Below are 18,066 nucleotides of genomic sequence, written 5' to 3'. Positions count from 1 at the left end.
AAAACAAGGGGGAAAAAATAAGTCACGCAACGTAGGTCGGAGGGGGTACTATGTTAGCCAGAATAATACTACAAGTTATCTCTCATGTCAACCAAAAATAACCCTAATTAATTAATCAATGCTCTTTTTGAAGTCTTAAACACTATTCCTTTTATTATAGAAAGTAGGGGAAACCTCTCTTTGAACTATTACTATAGTATTTTATTCTATATTTACACACATGAGTTCGTAAGCACTCAGCTAAGTCAAATCTAAAACTCTTAGAGCACAGATACCTCAATTAATTATATGAATGAAAGCCAATAAATTTGAAGAAATTGATGAGAGTGATGTGTAACATGTGTTGATGGGGTAGAATAGGTGTCTGCTGATGCATTCTTGTTACGTTTGATGTTTTTGTTTGTTCTTCTCGATACATTGCATCTTTACTCTCTCTTTTTCCTAATATATTCAATTTTTGGCCTTAGGTAACCAGCTATTTTGTTTCCAAAGAAATTTCACATGCTACTAAAATATTTTATTGATCAGATGCATTTTCCATATACTGTTAGAGCACTCTCTGAGCACCATGAAAAGGGGTCGGACCGCAAGCACGGCCCAAACAAAAAGATTAAGAGGGAGCCGCGACAGAGGCGTGACCGCGTGAGACACGACCCAAGCCCCACCTGCCGATGTCCCCCAAGTAATGGAACCAAAAATTTGAATAAGGTGGCGTTGAAAATTTGAAATAATAATAATAATAATAATAATAATAATAATAATAATAATAATAATAATAATAATAATAATAATTTAAAATTATTCAAATTTTACATATAATCGAACACTATAGAAAGGAATTTGATTTGCATAATATATATAGAAAAGGCATATCCTCTATTTACATTTTCAAAAGAGAAAATAAGAGAAAAGATATATAAAAAGATAAATTATTTTTCTAAAATTAAAAAATAGTACAAGATGCATTTCAAAACATAAAGGTATAATACCTTCTCAAATACATTTTTCATTTGGAAAATATTTTTTCATAAAAAAAGAGAAAAATATGGTAGTTATAAGATTTTACCTCTCCATGGATGAAGAGGTAAAGATACCTTTGTAAAATGGAAAAAAGTATAATACATTCTCAAATATCTTTCCCCTTAGAGAATGATTTCTAATGAAAAGAATACAAATTGGATAGTTATAATACTTTACCTATCCCCTTGGAGATGCTCTAACACTATCTTTGCAAAACCTACTTTTACAAATTAGGAGTCGCCCACACATGGCTAACAAGACAAACCTAAAAGTAAAATACTTATTGTGGACAAATTTTTGGATTTTTCGGATTTGTGGGGCACTTTACTACTAAAGTAACATAAATGTACCCACTTTGTTATTTCTTCCATATATGGGAAAAACGCCATCCATGTTGGCGTCTTATTAAATAAAACGCCAACCAAGTAGGCGTTTTACATTTTTTTTTTATGCAAATACAGTATATAATGAAAAACGCCCACTAGGTTGGCGTGTTTTGATTAAAAAACGCCACTGAAGTTGTCGTGTTTAAGCAATTTTCGGGGAAAAAAATCCATATTTTTAATTTATAAACGCCTACTCTGTTGGCGTCTTTAAAAGATTTTAAAAAAAATAAAAATTAAATTCAAAAACGCCATTGTCGTTGGCGTTTTTTGACAGAATGAGTCATCTCAATTAAATTCTGCAAATAAACTAAGAACAGTAAAACGCCATCCTGGTTGGCGTGTTAGCATTGAAACAGATATCAGTCAGATCTCTCCCCAAAATCGCTAACCTTAATCCTTTATCCTACCCAAATGCAAAAAACCTTAAAGTTGCGCGAAACCCTTGCTCGGGTCGACGCAATCGGCGATTTGAGCGTGAAGATTTTGATTTTGGCTCATTCTTCCACACATTAGTCCTCCTATTCGGTTAGTATATATAATTTTTGACAATATTTGATGGATTGTTATGATAGTATATATTGTAGTGTAATTTATAGAAAAATATTGATTATATATAAAGTTTCCTCTACATAAAGATGAATGTAAAAAATAATGCATATTTATTTGTGTTTTACATTATTGCAGATAGTATGACGTGGTGTGTTAATATATATTGGGGTGGTAAGATAATTTCTAGAGCAGTTATCATATGATCCTCCTTTTTCAAAAGGATTCATTATGTTGGATGAAAGTTTTTCCTACGATAAGCTTGTGGGCACAATTTGTGAAAGGATGGGGATAAGCATATTTGAAAACAAAGTTCAAATAATATGGAAACGTACTATATGCGTTGGATCCGGAGTCATGTTTATAGGTACTCTACTAGAAGAAGTATGCATGCCACTAATATTCAGTGTACAGGAAGTCAAATTGAATTATTTGTTGAGTATTCGGCAATTACTCAACAAAATAGTCATCATGTCATAAGTTATGATTTTGGTACGTCTACGAGAGCCCAAGAACCAAGTTTTGCTGCAACACAAGATTTTGATGTTGGAGGCTTGCGTTTAGGGGACAGTGACAATTGTCTTGTGGTTGATGACATTATAGGTCCTGATAAAGCCGACTTTCTTGATCCACAATCACCTTATGATTCAGAAGATGTAAACATTGTTAGTACAAACTCAGATGGTTGGAGAAACAGCAGTTGGAGGAAAAGTAGTTCCACAATTTCCACAACGTGGAATGAACTATTTTCGCACCTTACCATGCACATATGATAGTTTTGATCCAAAGAACTTTGAGGCTGCTGATCCTAGAGTGCATTATTGGAGTGAAAAAGATCCTAGCAATGTCGGTTTGCATACTAAATTTAGAACAAAGTTGGAATTGAAGACGACCGTGACTTTTGGCATTTGGAAAAAATCCGACAATATACAGTTGTTGAAAGTAAAGGAAAGAGATGGCATTCGGTTTGTAAGTGGCCACAAGGAAATCCGAAAGATAAGTCATTACCGAAATATTTGTGGAAGTGTCGAGCAACATTGAGAAAGCATGATGATCACTGGCAAATTAGTGTGTTTAGCACTGCTCAGACTTGTATGGGGGATCGCAATTATAATGGGCACGCTAATCTTTCGTCGTCTATGATATCATTGAGTGTTCGACATCAGATAGAAAACGATCCTGCCTACAAGGTAAAAGCTATTGTGGCGGATATTGAAAATATATTTCATGTGAAAATTAGTTACAAGAAAGCATAGTATGCTCGGAGGACAGCTATTGAGCTTGTATATGGTGGATGGGAGTGGTCATTCAAAGTTTTACCGTCTTACTTGAATGAAATGCAAAGACAAAATCCTGGTACAATTGTCGAATGGTTGCATGATGACAGATTAAGCCACAGTATGAACAAGGTATTCAAGTACGTATTTTGGGCTTTTGGACCAGCTGTGGAGGATTTTCAACTATGCAAACCAGTTTTAACAGTTGATGGAACTCATCTACATGGACGATGTCGAGGTAAAATTCTTATTGCTATTGGATTTGATGCTAATAAGAAATGTTTGGTTTATGGAACGCATAAGACTTCAGGTAGCCAAGCATAAAATATGTGTAATTTCTGATAGGCATGCGGGAATCATAGATGCAATGAATTCTCCCATATGGAAAGAAGAACCTAAAGGTCATTACAGGTTTTGTGTGGTACATGTTAGAAAGAATGTTCTGCAGAATCACAAAGGTATCATGCAATGGGCTAAGTGGGAGAAAACTTAATAAACATATACCAACATATATAAAAACATGCTATATTCACACAACTTCTCACACTTAGACCATGCAATGGGCTAAGTGGGAGAACACTCAACAAACAGACATGTAATCAGAAAAGAAAACATGCTATATCAACAAAAAACTTCTCACACTTAGACCGAGCATCGGGCTAAGTGGGAAGAGATATCAACACAAATCAGAGAAAACATATAAACAAGGTAGAAACTTCTCACACTTAGGCAAGGTACCACGCTAAGTGTGATGAAAATATTCAATAAAAATAAACACATATTTACAGAAAATAAAAAACAAAAACTTAGAGTACTTGGTCATGGGGGTGGTCACTTCCTAGGCTGATCCCTCTTGGAGTCAGCGGCTCTAGAGTCTGATTCATCTCTTCCAAGTGATCTTCTGTTGCCCGCGCCTTGTGTTGTGGATGGAGAAGTACCTTGCCGCAGCAGGCTCTTTTTTTATTGAAAAATATTTACAAACTAAGCTTCCAAGACTTTATATCGAAGGATCAATGTAAATATTAACCATAACAGCAAAATGAAAAGGATTAAGAGAAACTCCTCGGACTTGTGCACTCGGCTTCTACCAGCCGCTTATGATTTCCACATCTCTCTTCTTCCCCTCGATCATGGTCTTTTCAACTTTGGGAACACCTTGGATAAGAAGTCCCGCTTAAAACAAAGAAAATGATCAAAAACAGAAAATACAAAAAACGAAAGCTATTCACAGTGTCATAGAAACAAAATCAAATAGATAACACCATAGTCCCCGGCCACGGGCCGGGTGAAGAGAGGAGTTTTGCACGTGTGTCGTGTGCACGTGTTCCTCCTTTCAACAAGATTTATAGTTTTCCACTTTTGCAACAAATATTACTAATTATAAGCGGCAAGAGAGGGGTCGAACCACAAAAACCATGGACCTACTCGAGATTGTTTTTACGACACGGGGTTGGTTTTAGCCACCGGCGCCTTAAGCATTTGAGTATGGATCTAATTACTAGAGTGGAACACTTGAACTTTAAACATGAAAACCGAGTTTGGGAGCTTAAACTAATCTAACTAATAAAGTATGAAATGAAATGTAATCCCAATGTCGGAGTTGTCAATTCCTCCGTCGAGGCTACAGAGCTAAGCTACATGGATCTAAACATCTAAACTACCAATTGCTAAAAGCATTCAAGAAACATGAATAAATAACATCATTAAAAGTGGTAAAGAAAGCAAGGATCCCACATAGAAGTCGTCAATTCATCTGCCGAATCCGTTAAATCTAACTAGAAAGTATTGTGTGAAGGAGCTTCTAAGATGGATGCGTCAATTCCACCATTGAAACGGCCAACACACTGTAAACCTGCACTAAAGCATTGAAAACATGAAAATATACCAAAGCTTCTTAAAAACTGGAAATAAACCGAGATCCAATGGCGGAATCATCAATTCCTCTGATGAAACTCGGGATCTAATTACAGCATCTTAAAAGCGGTAAAGAAAGCAAAGATCCAACATCAGAGTCGTCAATTCCTTTGCCGAACCCATCAAATCTAACTAGAAAGCGAGGTGTGAAGGAGCTTATAAAATGGAGGCGTCAACTGTCGAAACAACCAACACATTGTAAATCTACACTAAAGCCTTTAAAACATGGAATGAAATGTAATCTCGATGTCGGAGTCGTCAATTCCTCTATCGGGACTACAGAGCTAAGATAAACTAAACTAAACTAAGCTAAGAGATCTCCCTACCTAAACTACTGTAGCGTTCAGCCTACTTCTTTATTGTGGAAAGCTTCTATTTATAGAGCGGCTTCAATCTTCAACCCTAAGGTAACTTCTCGTCCGATTTGACTATTTTACCCTTGCAGTAAATTAGGATGATCCAGGAGATACGTCTTCATGTGTAAATTCCTCTTGATCAACTTGATCAGCTCATGTCTTTATGTGGTGGGTTGATCAGCTTGCACCATCAACTTGATCCAGCTTGATCGGATCAGCATGACTGCCTGACATGGTCATCCCATCTAGGCCCTCTTGATCCGCTTATCTCCAACTGATCAATTTGTCCTCAGATTTGGCCATTTTTTGCTCCTTTTCCGAGTTGATCAAGTTGTTCTTGCATTCTGCTACTTCAACACTTTTAAGCTCTTGCACACTTAAATTCACCACTTTTTCGCACATTATCAACCCGGTAAGTGTATAATATCACCCAAAACCAATGCATGAAACAAGCCTTATCAGTTCACGAACCCAGTTAATGCCTCGAAGTCGCGGTCGATACCGTACAACTAGGATTCCTAATCAGATGGATGTCCGTGAAGCTGACCAGCCACGAGCCCGACGCCTTTGTTAAAATTGTCGTCAACCTGGTCACGACAGGCGCAACTGCCCGACTTCTTGGTTGTTTAGACTTATGTATTGAGTACTATTTGGACTTATGTATTGATTACTATTTGGACTTGTGGTATATTGTATGGACTTATATAGTATCCAATATGTTGCCTTATGTATTGATAAATATATGAATGTATTATAAGGTGATTGTGGCTCTGCAAGATATGTTGTAAATAAAAACAGGATGCGAAAATGTTTCTGCATTAAAAGACGCCAACGGAATATGGGTAAATTAAAAATATGGATTTTTTTCCCCGAAAAATTGCTTAAACACGCCAACTTCACTGACGTTTTTTAAACAAAACACGCCCACCTAGTAGGCGTTTTTCAATATATACTGTATTTGTATAATATCAAAAATAAAATGTAAAACGCCTACTTGGTTGGCGTTTTTACTTAATAAGATGCCAACATAGATGGCGTTTTTTCCATATATGGAAGAAATAACAAAGTGGGTACAGTTTTGTTACTTTATAGTAGAGTGCCCCACACATCTGAAAAATCCCAAAATTTTTGGGTAGACGATGTTGATAGTCAATTACTACAATTAATCTTGTTCTTGCCGTAAAAAATGTTTATATTCTCAATAATTTCCTCTCCAAGAGGTATGATGGCTTAAATATGAGACATGTCCTTTTATAGTGTGGAAGAGCTTGAATAGATTTAGATTGATTAAAAACAAAAAAAAATACTATAAAAACCCAACATCTCGTGACTGTCGCTACTGAATAGCTTATGAATTGACGAACATTTTCTCGTCAATACATACACTTTCCATTTATCATGATTTTACCGTGAAACCTTAAGGTTGTGTTTGGGAGTATAGAATTGGGGCTATGGAATTGGAATTGGGGCTCCAATTCCAATTCTATTGTTTGGTGTTAAAAAAATTGTATACAATTGGAATTGAATTATAATTCCAAGTATTTCAATTCCATGCTTTCAATTCCATGGTTTAACTAAAGAATTCGAATTCCAAATTTCAATTTCTGGGTCAGAACTTAAAAAGACGCGGATCTATTCGGGTCAAAATAGAAAAGCGGGTCATAATTATTTTCTCCAATTCGTTCCGCTTATTCTCTCCTCTCTCGCTCCTCTCTCGCGACGGTCTCTTTCTCCGCAGATTCGACGGCCTCTTTCTCTGCAGATTTACCTCTACCTCTGTTCAAACGATTATCAAGGTAATTATTCCCCATCTAAAATTCAGGTTTACTACCATCTTTTATGTTATGGTGTGTTTTTCTGGTTTTTGCATTTGAATGAATTTGCAAAGCAGTTAAACTTCATGTTTTTTTAAATCTGGCAAAAAAAAATTCAGATCTCGATTGTATTTGTTAGCTAGGGTTAATTGTGTTGAATTGGGTTTTTTCTTAGTCGACGTTTTTGGCTTTTGGATTTCTATCTAGGGTTATTTTTTTCTGATCTCAATTATAATTGTTAGCTAGGGTTAATATTTTCGTGTTTTTTTAAATCTGCCAAAGATTTGATTTGAGATAATGGCAGCAACACCCATTCTTCATCTTCGGCTTTTTCTAATTCATCTTCTACTTAGTCTCACCAAAATCCCATTAATTTTCCATTTCGCCTCTTCTCCTAAACCCAAAGTATGCTTTCATATTGTTTTATTGCTTTCTTGTTTGTTTTAGATGACCGCTGAGCCACAAGCATTGAAAGAAAAATCAAAATATTTGACTTGGACTCCCGAGATGGATAAAATTCTTGGAGCCAGCTTTATAGAGCAAATTAATCAAGGAAACAAGCTTGATGGAAAATCGGCTTGGAAGTCTACCTCTTGGACAGCTGCCATAAATGCACTTCGGGTGAATCTAAACGTGAAGGTGGATAAGCGAAATATTCAAGCTCGTTTAAAGACTTGGGAGAAACATCACGATATCTTGCATCCATTGCATATCATGCAATTCTGGCAGTCCAATCACATGGGATTACACGATGGGCAGAATTGCGGTTCATGATGAAAATGTGTGGAACGAACGACTAAAGGTAAGTTCATTTCTGTATATTCTTGTCTTTACGCTTGATAAGAGATTATTATCTTTAAGTTTTCAATTGATGATATTTAGTTTTTTACTAAACTTTCTGAACTTAGTTTTTTACTTGTTGTTATCTTTGCAAGTTTATATGATGACGATGATATAGTGTTTCATATGTCATTATTAAATTTCAAGAAATGGACTTCCTGATCTGTTCATTTCTCCTAGTGTTGTTAGTGGCTTTTAGTAGTATGATGAGAGGTTTAATATCTGTAACAGTGCAGAACTAGTTTGCTACTCTACACTTCTGTGATGTTGTTGAGAATAACTGAGGGAGGTTAGATGAGAAAAAAAATGATTCATATACTTTTTTTTCATCCATTGTTTAATTTATAGTAGTAAAAACGAAAGGAGACAACATCTTCCTCAAATTCTCTAGGGTCAAAGAAGAAAGCGTCATCGACTAAGGTCATATCTGATTGTGTGCAACGAATGAGTACTGATTTTAGTGACTATCTAATGGTGGAAAAGAATAAGTCTGAGCTTGTTGTGGAGCAGAAAAAGCTTGATATAGAGCAAAAAAAGCTTCTTATAAAAGAGAAAAAGCTTATTATAGAAAAGCAAAAAAAGATTAATCCCCAAGAAATATTAGCAGAGTTGAAGACGATTGATTTGGATGAGATGCAGTTGATCAAGGCTCTTGATTTGATGATGCACGATGGCATATTATTCGATAAATTTGTGGGTATACCGGTAGAATTGAAGTACAAGTGGCTTAAAGCTCAACTTGATAAGTGACATTCAATTTGAACTTTATTTGAAGTTGAATATGTTATATTTAATATAGGATACTTTGTTTATGAAGAATAGTACCTTTGAATGTACAGTTGAAACCTTAGTATCTGTTTAGATATTGGTCTTTTACCACTTGAGCCGGATGCAAATACTACTTTAAAATCTAATAAATAGAAGCAAGATCATGATTTTTATATTACTATATTTATGTATAATATCTTAGATTACAAAATTTATCATTTTGCTTCTGTTAATATATATAATGTCACGTACTGATTTTATTTATATATTAGCTTTAGAAGATAAGAAAAAAAATTTATCTATTTATTTAATTTAGATGTATGATATTATAGTATATGGATCTAATTGAACGTGATAATTGAATGTGATAGTAATCTTAAGATAGTTAATGTTATTTTAATAATGTTTATACCAATTCCAAATATATGTCAATCTTTAAGTAACCAAACAATGAATTTGGAATTATAATACAATTCTACATTAATTCTGTAATAATGCCAAACAATGGATTTAGAATTGAATTGGAATTCAATTCCACTCAATTCAATTCCATAGAATTGCAATTCCAATTCAATTCCAATTCCGTATTCCAAACGCACCCTAAATATCCAAATTTGTTGCTGACGTGAATGTCGGAGTTTGCGTTCCGCAAATCATTTGAGAATTATAGATTTCATCATCAATTCATAACGAACTGAAAGCTATATTATTGGGCAAAACTTTGGTATGCCTGTTAATCACTCGCTGAAATAGGCAGAAATAAGTGGGCTTTACGAATCACGATCCAAACGTGAAACCCTGCTCAATTGGAGTTCTACATGAGCTAGGCCCAATATATGTGCTATCCCAATTTCCAACCATATTACGACCAATAACAGAATTTACTCATTAATAAAGAAAATGCTTCTATTTATATTCTGCAAGCAGCATGAATTAAGTTTCATTGATTCTCCTGTACCGTTATGTAAGCCATGATTTTTAAGTGTTACAATCACATTTTTCTTGTTATCTTTCACTAGATTCTTTATAAATTTTTAATATTGAAATAACTAAAATTAGAAGCAGATTTGTAGAAAAATGATACTCCTCCCTCCACATAGCTTTTATTTTGTGTGACAATTATAAACAGAAATGTGTGAGAATGAGGCAGCTGTGAGTTTGATCAATAGCCAGTACACAAAGGCAGCTAAGAAGAAGCTAATGAACCAAGCATTGTTGTAAATAAGCACAAACGGTTGAGGAACGGATCTCAACATTCCAAGCTTATTCAAGAAACCAGGAACCACAGGCAAAACCCCAACCACCAACGCCCCAATCGCAGCCACATTGAAGCCACCAAAGTAGTAGTAAGCCCCTTTCGGGCTCATCGTGTACAAATCCCCCACGCTCAACTCCGCACCCTTGATCAAATAATAATCCACCAGAATCACCCCAGCGATGGGCCCCAGAAACGCCGAGTACCCCACCAGCCACGTGTACACGAAGCTCTCACTGGACTGCAGCAGCCTCCAAGGCTGGAAGGCAATCCCCAGCAGCGCCGTCAGCAGGGCCCCCCTCCGGAACGTGAAGACGGAAGGGCTCAGATTGACGAGCGCGTTCGCTGGGGCGACCACGTTGGCTGCCACGTTGGTGGTGATGATGGCCAGGCTTATGCCTAATATAGCTAAGATCTTGGTCCAAATCCCACCTATTCTCCCCAGAAGCTGGATTGGGCTGGAAATGACTTCACCGAATATGACTGTGGTGGAGGAAGTCACTGCCAGCCCCACAAATGTGAATGCTCCCATGAACAAGGGGAGACCGGCTTGGCCTATGATTTGATCATGCTGGCTCTTGGCGTAGCGAGTGAAGTCAGGGATGTTTAGCGCTAGAGTAGCCCAGAAACTGATGTTTGCTGTCAGTGAAGGGAAGAACAGAGCCCAGAATTCGGAGCTCGAAAGCTTTGATGAGAGGGAGAGCATGTGGCCGAAGCCGCCAGCTCGAACATACGACCACATGAGGAGGGAGAGAGTGAGCAGGCTCAGAACCGGAGCTGCGTATTTCTCAATCTGTTGTATCCCTTCGATCCCGTTCCAGAATGTTCCGAGCTGCAGCAGCCAGAACACGATGAAGCAACTGAACGCCAGGGGTGAAGTGCCAAGCCAGTTTACTGGCAATGCAAGGGATGACGCTTTCACGCTTTCTGGAAGGAGGAGGAGGATTGCTTCACCGCCGATCCATGACTCAATCCCGTACCAGCCGCACCCGACCAGGGCTCGCAAGAGAGTGGGGATATGAGCGCCGCGGATTCCGAAGGAGGATCTGGCTAGGACTGGGAAGGAGATTCCGTATTTGGTGCCCGGGTGGCCGGTTAGGACGAGTGGGAATAGGAGGATTACGTTGGCAGCCACCACGGTGGCGATGCCCTGCCACCAGGCCATGCCCAGGTCGACTAGGCTGCCGGCTAGGTAATATGATGGCACCCCCACCACCAGCCCTACCCACAGGCTGGCCATATCCAGCCCAGAGAGAGTCCGGTGGGCCGGGGGCGTCGGCTTTAGGTCATCGTTTATGAGGGTGGGGTCCGGCTCAACATCTCCAAACTGGGAGATTAATTGAGATTGATTTGATGATGATGATGATGATATCATTGAGGGATCGGGGTAGCATTTTTTGGGGAGGAGGGAGAATTTTCTAGTTAAGTTGGTTGTGAATATTGCTGATTTCTTCAAGAGGTAGTTGGTTTTGGGGTTTGAGAAGAGGTGGCTTTGGTGGTGGGGGTGGAGATGGAGATTGAAGCTCAAAATTGTGGACACCATGGGATTCTTGGAGTTTGAGATGTGTGGTATCTCAGAGTTTGACGATGATTTGGTGATGAGATATGAATGGTGGAATTAAAGTCGCACGTCGAGTCAATAATAACTTATTTTATGAAATACTCCTAAGTTTGAATCATTTTTCCAATGTAGAAGCTGACCAATAAGAGGGGTTTCTCACTTTAGTATCTTATTGTGTCACTTTTGACAGATCGGATAATAGCTGGACTAGAATCAGATAAGTCTGGCTCAGATCTGATTGCTATATTATGAATATATGATTGTTTGATTCCACATGCTGCACATGCAACAAGAATATTCATATCAAAATGAATCATGGTATTTGCCATTTGGATAACTAAAAGGAAAGTGGCAAACTGGCAATCAATAATACTAACAGCGTCATTTCATTTTTTTCTATTCTCCATTTAAAGATGAAAAATAACAAGAGACAACTCGGTAAAAGAAGAGGATTTATTACAAGAATAAGCAATTTAAATGGATGATTTTCTATTTACTAGTATTATTATATATACGGAGAAGGAGCAGACCTTTTCCTGCTTTGGCTGCCATAGTCTATTTATTGGGTTGGTTGTATCCATGTCGGCCTAATACTAAATCTTTTTAAAAAGGATATGATAATGATTAACCCAATTTTCAATTAACAGCGATTGAAATAGTGGCAGCCCATTTGTTTTGTATATTTCCACTCTCTCTCTCTCTCTCATGGATCTGCAATCTATTTTATAAAATAAACAAGTGGACATGTACTCAAATTAATTAATCCAAATAAAATTATTTTTACAATCATTAATAATTTTTTTAATTCCACAATGATTGAAGGGAAAAATCTTCGTTTATTCAAAATTCCGATATGCCAACCATGCATAGCAGATTAGCAGAAACCAAATCTTATGATGTTATCAAGTCTACAGTATTTAACGAATAGTATAATGAAGTAACTAAGAGGAGCAAGCAACATCACATGACAAATCACCCATCCACGATTAACCATATCATAAATTGCACCAAACTCTCAACAACTTAATCGCCTCATCAACGCCGTAGTCCAATTCCTCCTCCCACTTGTCGCACAACCACCCTTCTTCTCTCGCCCTTCCTCTATTTTTCTAACACGTGCGCACAAACATTTGCCTCTTTCAAAGATCTCCAAAATTCCCAAAATGTAGGTGATCCAAGATACATTATTTTTTCATTTGGATAATATCAGTAGCACATTATATATACGCATCGATTGATTGAGTAGATAGTAGTAGCATCTGCTTCTTTCAAATACACAAACAACACTTAATCCAGAGAAGAGAAAACATACCTGGACTGGAAATTTTCGTACAGTACATGTGATGAACGATGGAGGGCTTGAGCTCACCGCCTACGGTACAAAGCGGCACTAACGCTTCCTTCTTCAATCCGTTACTCATATCTATGCTCGGCATAGTTGCCACAGTCATCGCTATAATGGCCTACCACCTCTTACTCGCCAACTACTGCTTAAAGCGCCGCGCCGCAAATGCCGATGCGGCACAGCCGCCGCCTCCGACCGGCGTCGACGAGAAATTCGTCAAATCGATTCCGATCCTCGCCTTCTCCGTATGGAAGCGCCGCCGCGGCGTCGATCAGGGAGGAGAATGCGCGGTGTGCTTGGGGGAATTCGAGGACGAGGACTCCGTGCGTCTGCTGCCTAATTGCACCCACGCCTTCCATGTTTCCTGCATCGACCAGTGGTTCGCGGCGCACACCAGCTGTCCGCTCTGCCGGATGCCCGTGCTCCGCCAGGAAACAGATTCGGCACCGGCATCTCCAGATCTAGCCGTGGATCCAATTAATCGTGGCGAGAGCAGTAGCGTTGAGCCGTCGTCGATGGGGCAATCGGTTGGTTTGCTCCGTAATTGCGCGTCGTTGATGACGCCGATGGAGCGGAGGTCGTCGTCGGCGCGGCTGAAGCGGTCGCTGTCGATGGATCAGTCGGTTGTGGTGATTGATGTGCAGAGGACTAATTGTGCGGGTGCGACGTCGTTTTTGTCTTCCTCCACAGATCAAATTACTATAAGGAGGAGTGGGTCGTTGAGCCACTTCGATCACAAGTGGCTCAGGTCCATCTCTTGCTTGCGGACTAATCACACAAATTCAATTCTACCTTACTAAATTAATTATTTATTAAATTAATTATTAGTATGAGGAAAGCTAAGGATGATGTTCAGTAATTTCGAATTCACGTATATGATCCAAACTTTAGTAAGTCTGTTGTAATTTTAAAGAAATACTACTGTATTTCAAATTTGGAACATAAAAATTGCATTTTGCACCTTTTAGATTTTCAAATTCGAAAGAATATTAGTATAGATGTCTGAAAAATATTATATACACCATTTAAAGTCATACTTTTCATAACAATGAGAAAACTAAATCACTAAATTTGAAGTTTAAATTTCAGTGATCGATAGTCAATAAGTATTGTTAATTTTATAACTTCTACAGTGACCATAAATCCATAATGTATAATTTATATAAATTGAATAAATCTGAACCATAATAATTTAGGGTTTACGGGTACTCAATTAGTCGGATTTGGGTATCCGAATTCACATGCATGCGGATTTGACATTGGGTACAATATTTTAAAGATTTCGGGTTCGGATACCCAAGTTTGCAGATCTAATCCTATTGTTGCCCATTTTCAAGCGGTAAAATGAATTCGCCATAAAGTAAAACGTATTCAATTTTTGGGCTTACCTTTTAGCTGTAGCTCTTAATTTACTCTTGTTACATATTCTGATGTTGACTGAGTTCGTTTTATTTTAAACTAGATGATCTGCATCTGTCTATTCTATATTTCTTGGTAGCAATCTAGTTTCTTGGAGCACTATGAAAACAATCCATGATCTCTCATTCTAGCTGTGTGTCCAAGTATCCAGCTCTTGCCAATGGAGTATGCGACGACGGCACACCAAGACGTAGGTGCGTGACACAAGTGACCAAATTTGGGCTTAATAGAACACGCTTCTCTGGGCCTTAAAAATTGAAAAATAAATTTGACATCACCCAAAAGCCTGCTAATAATGGGCCTACATTTGATATATAGACTGGCGAATTGATCTAAAATTAGGCCTAAATAACCAATTTATGCTAAATGCTAGAGTGAAATTATTAATATTGAACCAAATTTTGTCTAAGATTTCTTCATAATTCAAATATTATGACTCCAAACTAATCTTTTTATCCAGTCAAATCAATTGTTTGAAAAATATATAAAATGATTGATGGCGCTATGCAGCTACTAAATTCTACTAGTACTTAAATAAAGAGATGATACATAATAAATAGGATCACGATGGGCACATGGGCATCATTGCCAAAATAACTGGTCCTAATTAAATACGATAACATGATATTGATATAAATAAATTTACACTAACATGATTCAAACAGTTATGGAAAAACCAAACTACCATCATGCATCACAAACCTTAACTATTCACCTAATTCTAATTCAGTCGAATTTGGTATATATTCAAGTGACACATTTTCCCCTTTTTAGATGTAGCTCTTAAAATAAAATATTTCTAAAAAATATTCTAATTTTTTTATTTTATTTTCTCTTATATTATATTCCCTCTCCATATAACATAAATTAGAGAAGATTGTATAAATTCTTGTAAAATGGTTTTCTTTTGAGTGAAATGAGTTGATCATATAGTTTGTAAATCAATAAAACGGATTGAATAAACAGAGGTTGTTAGATGGATTGATGGATATAGCAAGCAAATGCGCCAGAAGTGGATTGACCTCCTAAAATTAGTCAATTTGATTTCAGCACAAATGAGTTGTAAAATCGAAAGATATACTAGTAAATGATAATTTTAATTAAGTGATTAATAGAGAGAGCATTCAATTGACAAGTAAAGCCAATAGAAGTGCATTTGGCCATTAAATACTAGTCTCTACGCAACGCACTATTTACGGCCTATTTTCCACAAATTCATTATCAAATTAAACATAAAAATTCAACCACCTATACCAATTCTATATTTCACTTAGGACCATACATGTTGCTGGCCTATGTATGTATAGTATTTATATTCATAGAGTGGCCCCCATGGCCCTAGTGAGATTAATACGTTTGAATTTATCAATGCTACCAAAAGGATTAATTAGTTAGCTAATCAAATTGCTACTAATTAATTGATTGGTTGAAGGGAGTATCCATTGCTTCAAACCACGATAAAACGAACCTTCTCCCTACCTGTTAAATTAATAATTTAATCCTTCAAAACTCATTTTAAATTAACAATAATCTGTCCGATGAATAAAAGAATTGCTTGCTCTCTTCGTCTAAAAAGACTAAACATCAAACCTCGATTTCTTCGAATAGAACTTTCCTTACTTCAGATTGTTGAAATATAAAGACTAAAATTTTGCTTAGATTTAGAGATTAAATTAGAGATTAAGTAAAGGGCAGCATTAAACAAAGGAGAGAAAATATCCAAATCGAGTAACGATAAAAGAAAGGTTATTTGCCTCATTGCATGTTATAATGTTAATAAACAGAAAATAAAAGGCGTTTTTCTTTATGTAAATGAAGCATGTGAGTTGATGGCCCCATGAAAACTATAGTATATGAAACGGGACGGACTTTTAAATGCCCAACTTTACTTTTATAAATACTAAATTTCTTTGTTAATTACAATAATGTACATAATACATCCTTGCAAACAAATTTCAATAACAATTCTTTCACATTATTAATCATCAATATCATCAACACATTTTGTTCTCTTTTTTTTTTGTGAAGAAGAAAAAAAAAAGGAAGGAAAGAAAGAATCCATGGATTTGAATTAAATATTGGTACCTACAATTGCTTTTTTATGAGGGGGGACAATGACCCCAAAATGTGAGTTGTATAAAGTAGTTTAGGAGTAATTTTGTTAATTGAATTTGTAAATAGGAAAAAAAAAAAAAGAATTATGACCTAAAAGGTGCCCTTTGAGGAATGCCTTTTCTTCTTGATCTTGGAGGTGGAGGGGGCGTGGGCGGGTATATGTCTTGTTGTGACCCCTCACGCAATTCTTCCTCCTCTTGATTTGATGATGATGACGCCGATATTCCTTGGATAATAAAGCTTCCTTCCCCATTTCCCTTTATTCCTACAAGCTAACATTCATATAATACATACATTCCAATGTCAATTTTGAAATATGAAAATTGAAAACAATAAATTAATTAGTTGAATTGCGAATTATGATTATTGATGAGCACAGTCGTCATCTCATTAATCATCTTGATTAAGATAATTGAGTATTTAAGTAGAGAGAGAGAGAGAAAATCAACCTTGCATCCGAGAGAACAGAAGCGGAATGTGTCTAAGAGGTTTCTCCCGCAGATTTCGCAGAGATGAGAGACTGCTTTCCCACCTTTAGGCTGAGGCCGCTCGTTGAGGAACAAAACCCGTGCGCTGTTAATCACATACGTCTGGACTCCGCTTATATCCAAAACCTTCTGAATCTCGGAAACCCTCACCACATCGTGATACGAAGATCTCCGAATCTGCAACTCAAATTCGCAATGCCGTCGCAATTAATCGGTGGAGAAAACAAGGAAGCTCTCAATTGATGTAACGCCCCCTCTCAATTGACGTAACGTACGCTACAATCAATTAATCGAATTGAAAAAATTGTAATACCTGAATAACTTGATGATCCTTGTGTTTGGAGGAGCGGCAGTAGAAGCAGAAGGCGCCGGCATTGCAATCCAAGCAGAACATATTGCATTCGCTCCGGGCGGCGTCGCTGTGGCTGCGGCAGATGTTGAAGAAAGAGGTGCTTAGAAGCCTCTCCAGCCATGGAGGAGCCAGCATTGTGCCCAATCGAATTCACTGTATTTAATTTAGAGAGAGATTGTGTGGCATTCTCAAATTTGGATTCCGAGAGGGAAATTTTTTGCAGAGAGAAAGAGAAGGGAAGAGAGAGAGGAGGCCTAACCTAAACAACCAGCAACTTAAATACCAACAACTAAACTATACCAAGCAAAGGAAGGGACAAAAGCCTAATGTTATGAAGAATCAAGGGCCAGGATTGCGAGGGGTGGCTCAGGATTTTCTTGGGCCGTTGGATGTGAAGAGGGATTGGTTTTGCGTTTGGCGCAATATTTTGGATCTTCATAGTTCGGCCAGCTACGACGTCGTTTAGTTTGCTTGAGTGATCTACTCTAAGTTCCGAATAGTCTGAAATACCCTCAAGCTTTCCCATTATTCACGCTCCCCCTTCACTTCTGCTAATTACAAAGAGTGAGATTTAGGCAATATGTCACGTCCGGAATAATTAAACATAAGC

At 37.4% G+C, this 18,066-nt stretch overlaps 3 protein-coding genes across 3 annotated transcripts; 1 reads left to right on the top strand and 2 right to left on the bottom strand.

Annotated features, from left to right (window-relative positions):
* Positions 1-9,987: 9,987 nt before the first annotated feature.
* On the bottom strand, positions 9,988-11,849 carry LOC125205538 (purine-uracil permease NCS1-like). The gene has a single exon (XM_048104555.1). It carries the CDS (start codon positions 11,717-11,719, stop codon positions 10,025-10,027), a length of 1,695 nt encoding a protein of 564 aa, XP_047960512.1. The 5' UTR covers positions 11,720-11,849; the 3' UTR covers positions 9,988-10,024.
* A 766-nt stretch (positions 11,850-12,615) lies between these two features.
* Positions 12,616-14,071, top strand: LOC125205540 (RING-H2 finger protein ATL52-like). The gene has a single exon (XM_048104556.1). It carries the CDS (start codon positions 13,088-13,090, stop codon positions 13,880-13,882), a length of 795 nt encoding a protein of 264 aa, XP_047960513.1. The 5' UTR covers positions 12,616-13,087; the 3' UTR covers positions 13,883-14,071.
* A 2,476-nt stretch (positions 14,072-16,547) lies between these two features.
* Positions 16,548-17,733, bottom strand: LOC125205541 (protein RGF1 INDUCIBLE TRANSCRIPTION FACTOR 1-like). Its single transcript, XM_048104557.1, has 3 exons — positions 17,418-17,733; positions 17,066-17,281; positions 16,548-16,888 (listed from the first exon to the last, which is right to left on the bottom strand). Exons 1-3 carry the CDS (start codon positions 17,589-17,591, stop codon positions 16,700-16,702), a joined length of 579 nt encoding a protein of 192 aa, XP_047960514.1. The 5' UTR covers positions 17,592-17,733; the 3' UTR covers positions 16,548-16,699.
* Positions 17,734-18,066: the final 333 nt, after the last annotated feature.

Source organism: Salvia hispanica, chromosome 2, assembly GCF_023119035.1.
Source record: "Salvia hispanica cultivar TCC Black 2014 chromosome 2, UniMelb_Shisp_WGS_1.0, whole genome shotgun sequence".
In the NCBI taxonomy this organism is placed as follows: domain Eukaryota; kingdom Viridiplantae; phylum Streptophyta; class Magnoliopsida; order Lamiales; family Lamiaceae; genus Salvia; species Salvia hispanica.
This window is presented reverse-complemented; position numbering and strand designations above follow the sequence as displayed.

Excerpts from the sequence above, each read along its gene's own strand:
- LOC125205538 (XM_048104555.1), bottom strand. The coding sequence starts at position 11,719 with ATGGTGTCCACAATTTTGAGCTTCAATCTCCATCTCCACCCCCACCAC.
- LOC125205540 (XM_048104556.1), top strand. The coding sequence starts at position 13,088 with ATGGAGGGCTTGAGCTCACCGCCTACGGTACAAAGCGGCACTAACGCT.
- LOC125205541 (XM_048104557.1), bottom strand. The coding sequence starts at position 17,591 with ATGCTGGCTCCTCCATGGCTGGAGAGGCTTCTAAGCACCTCTTTCTTC. Across the intron at positions 17,282-17,417 it reads AGGATCATCAAGTTATTCAG|ATTCGGAGATCTTCGTATCA; the intron begins GTATTACAATTT and ends TTTGAGTTGCAG. Across the intron at positions 16,889-17,065 it reads TCTGTTCTCTCGGATGCAAG|CTTGTAGGAATAAAGGGAAA; the intron begins GTTGATTTTCTC and ends TATGAATGTTAG.